Here is an 11,477-nt window from a genome sequence, read left to right on the forward strand (position 1 = left end):
ACAGGTCTGGCGAGAGCCGGGCTTGGAGCCGGAGCGGTGCTGGGTCCCCCACGGAGAGGGGGGAGCCAGCTCTTTCATTGTCAGGATTAGATGCGATTTACTGTTTGCTTCGATCTCTGTATTTTTCCGTTTCTGTCTTCCCATTCATCTCCAGTGGTTTTTCTCATGGACTTCTGGTGGCTGTTCTCATCTTAAGCACTGAGTCTTCCCTTTCTTCCCGCAGTTCAGTGGAGAGGCATCCCCTGCTCTCCCTGTTCAGTATTTTGAACATTTCCCTTTTGCAATTTGCACTCTACTCGTCTGTCGTGTCCCTTTTGTACCTGTGTGGAGTGGAACCGAAGAGCCTCCGCTCTCCTGGGAATGGATCTGCTCTGTAGACAAGACCGATGCCTCCGTCCATCGGTTTGGTTTAACGCGTTCCTCGGTCTTCCAGCTTTGCAGTCCAAACTCTGATTTTGCACCTGATCTGGAAGGTTGAGCGTTTTAGTGTGTCTGTCTCACCACACGGTCCTCCTCCTGTCCTCCCGGGAGCGCCTTGGCCCGGCTTTGCTCTGGCCTGCAAGCACAGGTCGTTGGGCTTTCCCTTTTGCAGGGTATCCGTGCATGTTGGCATTCAGGAGAACAGAGCTCAAGGCAAGAAAAAAATTGCAATTAATCAGCTTTAGAAAGCATCAGTTTCTGTTCAAAGAAACATCACAATTTCTAGGTCCGATTTCGCAAAACCTGCCAGGGCTCGGTGTAATTGCGTTTGCTCAGGGGATTCCAGGCTTTCTAGTGAGTTGTAAAATGTGATGTTACAAATTATTCCCATCCCGGTAGCGTCGAGGAATACACCTCACGGAGCGCACTGTGCTGGTGGCTAAGCAAACACGGAGCGAAAACTCCAGATGCCAAAGAACAGCCGGTTTCAACACCAGACCAAAGGTGGCAAGGAGGTAGATATGGAGAGGAGCAGAACGCAGTTGAGTATCATGCTCTGCAGCACTTCAACCCGTATTTTCAGTTAACAAAGGAAGTCTTTTTAGAAGAGTTCCTGCTTTTAAACGGCTACTTCTTGCTGTTCCTGGGAAGTGTGGAATAGAGGAGGCAGCTCCTGGTGGAGACGGGCACGTGAGCGATCGGAGCGGTGTGGTGAGGGACGCTTAGCATGACTCTGAGGAGATCCACCGGGCATTCCCAGCTGACTGCTGTCCCGAGGACCTGTCGTGCCGTCGTCCCTCAGCCGCGCCGGCTCTTTTCTCTTGGTTACGGCTTGTAGGTTTCGCTGCTTTGTGCTTCCAGCCTTAAGTAGGTGCAGACCGCTGGCATCGTGTTTTGGCTGGGGGAGGAAGGTGGTGTGGAGGAAGCACTGAATGGTTGTTCTCTGACCCTTCTGGACAGTAAAAGGGGAAGAAAGGCAGAAGTGGTGGAGTCCCCATCCCTGGAGGTATTTAAAAGACGTGTAGATGAGGCGCTGAGGGACATGGTTTAGTGGGCCTGGGGGTGTTGGGTTGACGGTTGGACTCGATGATCTTGGAGGTCTCTTCCAACCTTAATGATTCTGTGATTCTGTGATTCTCTGATTCTAAGTCTCTGTGTTGCTTGCTTGTGTTGAATCCTGATTTCACTCTGAAGGTGCAAAGAGGCTGTGGTTGGAACAAGGCTGGGAGGTCTTCTCTCGGGCTTGCTCCAGCCACCCCCTCCCCTGCCTGGCCGCTGTGAAGGCAGTCACTGGCGTTTGTGGAAACCACGTTGTCTTCATCTCCGCTGCTGCTCAGTGGAGTGGGGACAATAGCCACCAGAAACCCCCACCGGGGTCCTGATTGTCTCCTGGAAGAGGCCATTAGGCCCTTAACAAGCTTCCAGGCCGGTGGTGGCCGTCCGTTCTGCTGGTGCATGTTCAGACAAGCAGTTCTTTGTCTCAGTGAGCTGAACTTTCATGCTTCTTCCCCCGCAGTCCTTGTAACCCGGGAGGACGACTTCAACAACCGCTTGAACATCAGAGCCAATTTCAAGGGCTGCACAGCTCTACACTACGCAGTACTGGCTGATGACTACCTGACGGTCAAATTGCTGCTGGATGGAGGTGAGTTTCGTAGCTCCAACAGGCTCTTGGGCCGGGAGCACTTTTTCTGAGTAGGCCTGACCCACAGAACCATCAGGCTCAGACAAGGACCCCACTCTTTCATTGTCAGGATTAGATGCGATTTACTGTTTGCTTCGATCTCTGTATTTTTCCGTTTCTGTCTTCCCATTCATCTCCAGTGGTTTTTCTCATGGACTTCTGGTGGCCGTTCTCATCTTAGTCACTGAGTCTTCCCTTTCTTCCCGCAGTTCAGTGGAGAGGCATCCCCTGCTCTCCCTGTTCAGTATTTTGAACATTTCCCTTTTGCAATTTGCACTCTACTCGTCTGTCGTGTCCCTTTTGTACCTGTGTGGAGTGGAACCGAAGAGCCTCCGCTCTCCTGGGAATGGATCTGCTCTGTAGACAAGGCACTGGATAGGTGCCGCTACCCACGTTAAATGGTTGAGGCTCCGGTACTGTTGGTACCTTGGCAATGCAGCTCTTGTGAGAACTGGTAGAAATTAGTTTGCGCTAATTACTGGTTACTGGTCCTGCCGGCTAGATGGCAGACCCCTTCTTCTCATGGATCCTGCTTTGCTGTCATCTCTTACGTACTCACGGCTCTAGATTACAGATCCATCGATACGCTTACGGTTGGACTCGATGATCTTAAGGATCTTTTCCAGCCTAAATGATTCTATGAGACTAAAGAGGTGAAAATTCGTAGGTTTATAACACAGTTTGGGTTGGAAGAGACTTCAGGAGGTCTCTAGTCCAACCTCCTGCTCAAAGGAGGGCCAGCTATGGGGTCAGACCGGGTCACTTTAGCCTGAAAACCGCCAAGGGCGGACACTGCCCAACCTCTCTGGGCAACCTGTTGCCATGCTTGACCGTCTTTGTGAGGAAAAAGCTCATCAGCGCTAGTGGAGGAAAAGAAGAAGATGCATTTAGCGAGCAGAATAGAGATGTGCTACCATGGCAACAGTTTTTTATATTTACCCTCCTGCTGATCTTTACCAGGATGACATTTGCGTCTGTGTTGTGCCGTTACCCAGAACCGGAGTCTGCTGAAGGTGTATCTGGATGTGCGCGGCGCTGTTAAATTAGCTGCATCTGCCTGCCATGCGAATTGTTCTGCAGGCCGCAGAGCTAGTCAGCAGAGTTCTGCTCTCCTCCAGATTCCTGCCCTCTGTCCCTAGCGCTCCTCCTACGTCAACAATTTCAACTCCTCTCCTCCCTGCAGGGTCACCTAGGGCAGCTCTGAGCGAGCAAGAAGCAGCGATGTTGTGCCTGCTCTCAAGTGCGTGCTTGCCAGCAGCCTTCTGCCAAATGCCAAATGCAGCACGGAGCAGCTGAACGCTGTCAGCCTGTCCCTGCAGTGGAGAGACTCTCTAGCGTCTGTCTAGCCAGATGCTGATTTTTGGAAAAATCTTAGGAATGTCATCATCTCCGTGGTGGGGGCGTCTCAGGAGTTCAGGAGTTAATTCTAGGGAAGCAGGCAGGCAGATAATTGTGCGACGGGCTCACATAAGGCTCATTCCTTGAGAAAGCAACTAAAAAGATAATGGAAAGTAGCATCCGCGAAGGCTAAACATCCTCAGAGGAGATGAGGAAGAATAATTGTAGGAACATTGAACCTTGATACTCATCTATACCATATGCTTGTTATCTTTCGCAAATAGAAAAATAAGAGTGAAAGGTTGAGATTCAATACCGCTGAATTCCACAGTTAACTCTGGGTCAGGATTTCTCTCTGGGAGCCTGCCAGATACCAGAACCCTATCTCTTGGCCATAAATTAACCCCCAAAAAAGGAGCCACTGAAAGGAAACCTACTGCAAATGGATTTAGCCAAGGTTCCTCAGGGATGCTTGCAGAGAAGGGAGCTGAGAAAGCAGACAGCTGCTCTGTAGGCTGTGGGAGTATGTGCGTGTGGTGCCTGGGAAGTCCTCCGACAAAAATATTGGCCCGTGTGCGGTCCAGCGCATTTGTCCGATGTGGGAGACCTACTCCGTGTTTGCGGCGTGTGTAGACGCCGCATGAACACTGAATCTGGCGCTTTCTCAGCGCGTCTGGCTCGCTGCACGCCTGCTGCCAGAGTCCAACCGCACGCGTTCAGCGGCTGCTTGTCCGAGGGCGCCGGTGGTCGGAAGAAACTGCTCCAAAGGGACCTCTGAGATCCCGCAGTCGTGGGAGGGATGCCCGTGGGAGGAGCGGAGTGGGCTTCACCCTCTGGAGCGATGAGTTGCGGACGCGCAGACCGGGAAGGGCTTTGATGGCGAGTGCAGCGGGCTCTGTGGTGTTACGGAGAGCGGCAACGCGGTCCAACTGCTGGCATGGAAAAGTCCTCGTCACAGCAGTGTTGTGAACAGACCTGAGCAGAGTGAGTCTGTGGTTCTCGAGGCTGGGGAGTGTCTCACTCAACAGCGGTGTTTTATCTCTAAAAACGCCTAAAATAGAGACGTGGACTAGCCGCGAGGGCAGAGGGGCCGTCCGCTGTGCAGGTGGTGCACAGGCACAGGCCGCAGCGACGGCGGGGATGTGCATGTGTTGGCCACGGTGGTCGTGAGAGAAGGCGACGGCAGAGCCGCCAGCGAGAGGCTGAGAGCTCTTTTTCCGTCTGTTGAGTCTGTGCTGGCAGCCGCCCCCCGTACCCTCTGGGGAAAAGCTGGAATAACGTTTTTTAGAAAGATAGCTGCTTCTTGTTTCTGCCTTTGAAAGTCTCCTTGCCAGATGTGTGTATTATTAGCCGATTGAAATTACCGGGGCAGCTGCTTGGTTATCCTAAGTACAGGCAAAACATGGGTGCAAATAAGTGAAGTTGGCACTAAAGAATGTCGCCATCCTGAATAAATAATTGCAAGTGGCAAGTCCAGCTCATTTCTACATCTGTCCCCTGCTCGGCTATCTGAGTGCTGTTACAATACAGGCCCCTCGTAATAGAGAGGACTGTTCTTTCTGTTCAAAAGCTGTTTCTGTGTCTGTACTGGAGCCACTGCCGTCTTTGTGAATGACCACTTCTGCTGCCCGATGCTCATAGAGAGTTCTTTGTTCGTGGCAGAGTGTCTCAGCTCAGAAGAACTCGCTTGGATCTCAGGGGAAAAAGCGTGTGACAATCTGTAGGACTGTGTTTGTCTGAGTACAACTGAAGGGATTGTGTACCAAATCAAAGTGAAAATTCTGAACTTAGTCAGCCGTAGCGCTAAAATGTGACGATCGCTCATCACCGTTCCGTTCTTAATCCAGCCCCACGGAAATCCTTCTGGATACAGGTTCAAGAGAGTCTACACTAAGAATGCATTTCCAAGTGAAAATCATCCTCTTGCAAAGATACGAGCGTGTCCCGGTGCTTAGACCCTGGGAATAGCAGTCCACCAGCACGAATCTCCACTCGGTGCATGATGTGAAAGATCACGCTGGAGCCCTTGTAGGATCCCGAGGCTGAGTTTGCGACGTTCTTCAGATTAATCTGTGTTCGCCAGCCCATCCGCAACACCCACTTACCCTTTGCAGTCAGAGTTACGATGAAAATTTATGACGATTTACTTGCTGACTCAAATACGTCTCCCCTTTTTGTCAGGTGAATTCTTCTGGGCTGGTAGTGTTACAGCAGAGCCTTCCCTTTCCTTTCAGTGAGTTTTGCACGCTGGAGTTTGATTTCACGATTGGCGCCTGACACGAGGTTTTCATCGCATCGACTGGGGCTGTTCCCCTCCTCCCGGTTCTGCGGGCTAACAAAGCGTCGGTCCCCGCGTCCTTGTTAGTATAATCTGCGATGAATACACGGCCGAAGGTCTCAGAAGTGGAGATCAAACACCTTTCAAAGTGCGCCTGCCCCGGGCCCTTTGTGAGGGTAATTTCCCCATGCCGTCTGCCATTGACACCCGCGCGTAGGATGTCTCCTGTTTGCTGACATGGAACAGGCTCCCCTCGCTCCCTCCGCTCCCTCCCTTACGCTTCCCTACTCCTGCCTTTTTACTAACTGCCCATTTACTCTCCCTAACACTTCCTTCGCCTGGTGCCCTGCCCTCGGGGCCAAAGCCATTAACTGCCAAGGCCCCCCTCTCCTAAAACAACCGCCCCGTTGTGCGGCACTGGGGTTTTTTTTAAGGGAAGCCCCCGTGAGCTTGCCCCTCACCCCACATCCCTGGCCTTTTGTGGCCCATTCAGTGACTCGCTTGACCCCTCCAGGACCTTATCGCCTTGTGGTCAGCATGTGTGTGCCCAGCAGACCGCGAGACGAAGTCACTGCTCTGTTGTCCTTTCGGGCAGTTGTTGGTGACATTTCACAGCCTCCTGACCTGAGCTGACACCATAAATATCGGTGTTTATGGGAAGGAGTGGGTGAGAGCTCACATCCACAGAGTGCACCAGTTGCTACTGCAGGCACGATCGATTCAGGGGGCTTTGTGTTCGGCTTGGAGGAAGGAAGGCGGGTCTCCAGCTCGTTGACGATGGAAGTCTCGTGGTTTTAGAGGGAGCTTTTATTATGTCGGTGTTTAAACCCGCTACATGAAATAGCCGGTATTAAAAGGTTCACCTTTCTGCTGGCAATAGGGTAGCCTTGCCATAGAGCTCAGCCGCCTTCTAGCACCCTTCTAAGTCTGATTCTGCCCCAGAACCTGTCGCTGAAATGCAGGTAGCCGGAGGAGCCCAGGCAGGCACTGATCCGTGGGGAACCGGGACTGGAGCTCAGCTCCTGTGACCCCCCAGGCCAGTGTCTGGCGGCCCGGTGGGTGTATTCCTGCCCTCCATCCCCCTCTGAGCTCCGGACGTTTGCTGAGAGTCAAACCGAACCTCCCTGATGGCTCACGTTGCTACCAGCCCTCTTGCCCTCCAGCGCCGAGACTTAGGAGCAGGCTTGAGTTCAGGCTTGACTTCAAAGCCCGGCCCTTCTAGCCCTGTGGATGCAGCAATCTCAAGCCCTGCAGCAGGTGGGTTCGGGGTGATGATAAAGGCAGCAAAGACACAACCTGCAGCACTTACATTTCCATGCGTAGAGAGGCCTGTCCGTTCTCACACCGTCGGTACTGCTGCAGATGAGGGGTATGGGGTGTTCTGCGGTGGAATGAGTTGTGATTCATTTTGTTTAATTTCTTGGGACACGCTTGTGTTCTTGGTTTTTGGGTTTGTGTTTTGGTTTTTTTTACTCCCACGTGACAAATACACAGCAGGGTTTTAGGTCCAAAGAATACCTGCGAGCTTTAGATTTGAGCAGCCAGTACCTGGTATTACTTTATTGGGCTGATGTGGGGAGAGGAGTTCAGGTTTGAAATATTCTAACGATCTCAAACCTGGCGTGGGGCACAGAAGTGGGGCTGGGAAGGCAGCTGAAAGCTGCCTGTCGGAAAAGGACCTGGGGGTGCTGGTCGCCAGCCGGCTGAACATGAGCCGGCAGTGTGCCCAGGCGGCCAAGAAGGCCAACGGCATCCTGGCCTGTATCAGAAATGGTGTGGCCAGCAGGAGCAGGGCAGTGATCGTGCCCCTGTACTCGGCCCTGGTGAGGCCGCACCTCGAATACTGTGTTCAGTTTTGGGCCCCTCACTCCAAGAAGGACGTCGAGGGGCTGGAGCGTGTCCAGAGAAGGGCAACGAGGCTGGTGAGGGGTCTGGAGAACAAGTCTGCTGAGGAGCGGCTGAGGGAGCTGGGGTTGTTCAGCCTGGAGAAAAGGAGGCTGAGGGGAGACCTCATGGCTCTCTACAACCACCTGACAGGAGGCTGTAGCGAGGGGGGGGTCGGTCTCTTCTCCCAAGTAACAAGCGACAGGACGAGAGGAAACGGCCTCAAGTTGCGCCAGGGGAGGTTTAGGTTGGACGTGAGGAAAAATGTCTTTACTGGAAGAGTGGTTAAAGATTGGGACAGGCTGCCCAGGGAAGTGGTGGAGTCCCCATCCCTGGAGGTATTTAAAAGACGTGTGGATGAGGCGCTGAGGGACATGGTTTAGTGGGCCTGGGGGTGTTGGGTCGACGGTTGGACTCAATGATCTTAGAGGTCTCTTCCAACCTTAATGATTCTGTGATTCTATGATTCTATGAAATGCAAAATCAGAATATTGTGACTGCTTCCTCCCATACACACCTGAGAAACTTGGGCACAGAAGGCGGTGTAGAAGCAAGGTTTCCCCGGTGCTTAGCAGCTCAGCTGTCACATGTCTTGGACGTTGAATTGCTTTTCCAAGTGCTTTTCTGAGGTGTGTTTTGTCCGTGTGTCCGTGTCGCGAGGGGTTGGCTGAACCGTCAGCTGCTGTTGCGCGGAAATGCGCTGCTTTGCTGATGGAGGCGGGTAGGTGGTGTCGTACATCTCGTATCTCTGCTTAGAAGTAGAGCAGTTCCCTCCTTCGGAGACTGACCCCTTGCCCGTTGTCGGGACCTCCCCTCTCTGTCCCCTGACGCGTCTCCTCCTGCCAAACCTGAGCAGCCTCATCACGTGTCTCATTCCCCCCAGCGCTCTCCTAACCGTTGACGACCTTGCTTTCTAATTCCCATCTTCAGAAATCCCCTTCGCTTCCCACTCCTCCCGGAGCCAGCGTGCAGGCTGACCAGGCTCTTCCTGGGATGGGAAAATGCCTGCTCCGAAACACCCTTTGCCTCCTCCTTCCTGCCTGGGACCCTCGGTGTGACGCCAGCGCTGGTCCCCGTTCTCAAACCAGCGCTGACAACCTCTTGGGCTGGGATTGACGGTCTCGGAGGTGCGGGGAGGCTGAGCAGCTGAGCTCAACGCAGCGGGTAGCTGGGGAAGGTGGGAGCAGAGCTCGGGTCTCGGCTCCGGCCACGTCTCACTGGAGCAGCCTCGCCGCCCCGAGAGGCTCAAGCACGCGCCCCTCGGCCTCGTGCTCCGGTCTCTCTTGCACGACGTGAGCGAGGCAGCTCAGTGCACGCATCTAATTAGAGGAGAGAGGAAGAGACGAAGGAAAGAACATACATTTATGAAGGCATTTTAGCTGAAGCTGCAAAACCCAGACCTCTGAACTCGATTTGCCAGTAAATTTAGCCCAGTACATTTGCTGGTAATGCTCCACGCTCACCTACTTGGTGCAGTGTAATTGCAGATATTGTGGATAGGATGAATGATGGGTAAATGGATTACGGAGCCAGCGTGACAAGGGGTGGTCTTTTGACATCGGAAAGCGAAAGTGCTAGTGGTGTTCTCAGGAAAAATCCGGTTGCAATTATAGCTGGTTTGAGTTCTGCCTAATATGTCTCGGAGCGTTTTCGGCTACCTCCCAGATGGAAAGGGCTCCGTTCGCACAGGGAGAGGGTGAAGGACATCGTGAGGCAGCTGTGGCCTCCCAGGTCAGCCGGCGTGTGGTGGCAGAGGAGATACCTTGGGCCTGATCGCATCCTGAGAAGGTGACGTCGTCGTTTCACTGCGCTCAGTGGAGTCACCGGCGTAAGCAAGAGCAAAACTGGGGAAGCTAAATGAGACACGGAGGAAGTCAAGCTGGCAGAGGTCTGCCGGGCTGAGGGTCTCTGGACAGGAGGTCTTTCCTAACGGATGGATCCCCAGAAATTTCCAGCTAAGGTTCAGATGCCACTGTACCGTGAGTTTAAACCTACTGATTTTTTTTTTGCTTTGCTCGGTTGAGCCCTGGAGGTTGAGCAGGTTGAAAAGCGCTGCCCCGGGGCCCAAGACGGCAGGCGGTGCGCTTGAAAATTTCCCACGTGAGCTGGTTCCCTTCGAAAATCATTTGTTCTAAAGCCACCTTGGCAGCTCTCCCTGTCTCACCCTTGATCTCTGCTGGCTCTGCCTCTGCCTTGAGATCAGCCGGGGCTTTGGAAGGAGCAGCGGCGCAGGTGTGGCAGTGCCGGCCGGCAGGACGGAGCGGCACAGGAACCGGGAGCCCCTTTGGTCCGCGGCAGCCCTTAGAAGGGCGCAGCGTGTCTGCAGGGGGCTGGGAGAACGTGCGTGTTTGTCTTGAAAGCCGGTGTCGTTGCAGCTCGGTTTGGGGAAATGAAAAACACGGGCTGCTCCGTCTTCCCTGGGTTTTTTTGCCTCACGTTAGCTAGGGTTAGGAACCTGTTTGTCTTGTGAAGAACAAGGCTGTAACCCAGTCCTCGCGAGCAAAACCAGGCCGGTGTGAACCCATACCTCTGCCTTTGCTGTCCGGGATCCTGCAGGCGTGCGTGTAAGTGGTAAGCGCTCGTGCCAGGGGAGCATCCCTGCTCCCGCAGAGCCGTGTGCTCGCGGATCCCTTATTGCCCAGGCCCCGGTGTCGGAGGGAGCGCGGCTGAGTCCTCCCCTGAGCTCTTGCCAGCGCCTCGGAGGACACCGAGCCCTTCCTCAGCCCGAGGCGGCAGCGGGGTGTCAGGGAGAGTGTTTTCGGGGAGTCACGCGCGTGGTAGCTGCCCCCGGGTGCTCTCTCCTGGAGGTTTGCTCCAGGTCTGGCGCCTGCCGTGAGGCATCCATCCCAGGCCAGCTGTTGTGCAAGAGCGCCTGAAATCCTCTCTCCCTCTCCATGCTCATATTTACAAGGGAATGTGATAAATTCAGTATTGATTCCTTCTGTTGCACTGTAAATTTTGCAAAAGATGATTAAATAGTGCAATAGAGCCTGCAAGCGCCATGGCTCAATATGTTCTGGGCCGGCGTATCGACCCCCTCCATCCGACGGCAGCAAGTTCCACTCCCAGCCGCGCCAGACCAGTAATTAAAATCCTGTGAGACTGGGATTTAGAAACCAATCATATCACAGCATCGAAGCGTCTAACATCCCACCGTGGCGAGAGCAATAAGCGTATAAGTGCAAGCACATTTATGTCCGTGTCGGAGTGCTTAAGAATAGTTTCCCCATAGGGCAGGGGAGCAAATAGATCCCTCTCTAAGTGTTTCTGGGTACAAAACTCTACAGTGACATAATGTTTGTCATGAATTTAATAGCTCTGCGCACGTGTGTAGATATATAGAGAGATGAGGATTCTTTAGTTTCCCTTCCCGTACCGTTACCTTACGAACAAGAATAAGGTAGATTGTTTTCACACCCAGGTATTAAGTACGCGTAAAACAACTTACACTCACGTTACGATAAAGCAAGACTGAAAGGAGCGGGTAGGTCAACTTGTTTTAAAAGGCATTGCAAAGGATAAAGGCTTTTCTGAGCCCAAAATGCAGGAGTCCAAATTGCCCGAGCCTTTCCGTGCTCTGGTCCTTCCCATGCGTTGCTGGAGAAGATTGTGTTTGAAAGCAGTTTGAATTTAACCACCCGTGCAAGTTGAAAGCAGCTTGAGGCAAGACTTAGCTGATATTCGTAACGCCTTGAGGGAAGCCTTTATTTCCTCAGGTACGTCGAGTCTTGCGCACGGAGCGCAGGAACTTGCCAACTTGGCTCCCCTTCTTCATCCTCGTCATCAGGTCTGCATCTGAGCGGTACACGCAGTGCTGTTTGAGGCACAGGAGACCAGCAGCGACCACGGTGATCCCCTTACCAGCTGCCCTGG

The 11,477-nt window shown here is 53.3% G+C and overlaps 1 protein-coding gene across 1 annotated transcript in view; it reads left to right on the plus strand.

Moving 5' to 3' along the window:
- Positions 1 to 11,477, plus strand: part of CLPB (ClpB caseinolytic peptidase B homolog (E. coli)) — a gene marked incomplete at both ends in the record, with an annotated part of 92,850 nt that overhangs the window by 34,091 nt on the left and 47,282 nt on the right. The window contains one exon of the mRNA XM_009322486.1: positions 1,937 to 2,065. Within this exon, the coding sequence (XP_009320761.1) occupies positions 1,937 to 2,065 (129 nt within the window). The remainder of the gene's footprint in view (positions 1 to 1,936; positions 2,066 to 11,477) is intronic.

This window comes from Pygoscelis adeliae, unplaced genomic scaffold, assembly GCF_000699105.1.
Source record: "Pygoscelis adeliae isolate BGI_AS28 unplaced genomic scaffold, ASM69910v1 Scaffold944, whole genome shotgun sequence".
In the NCBI taxonomy this organism is placed as follows: Eukaryota; Metazoa; Chordata; class Aves; order Sphenisciformes; family Spheniscidae; genus Pygoscelis; species Pygoscelis adeliae.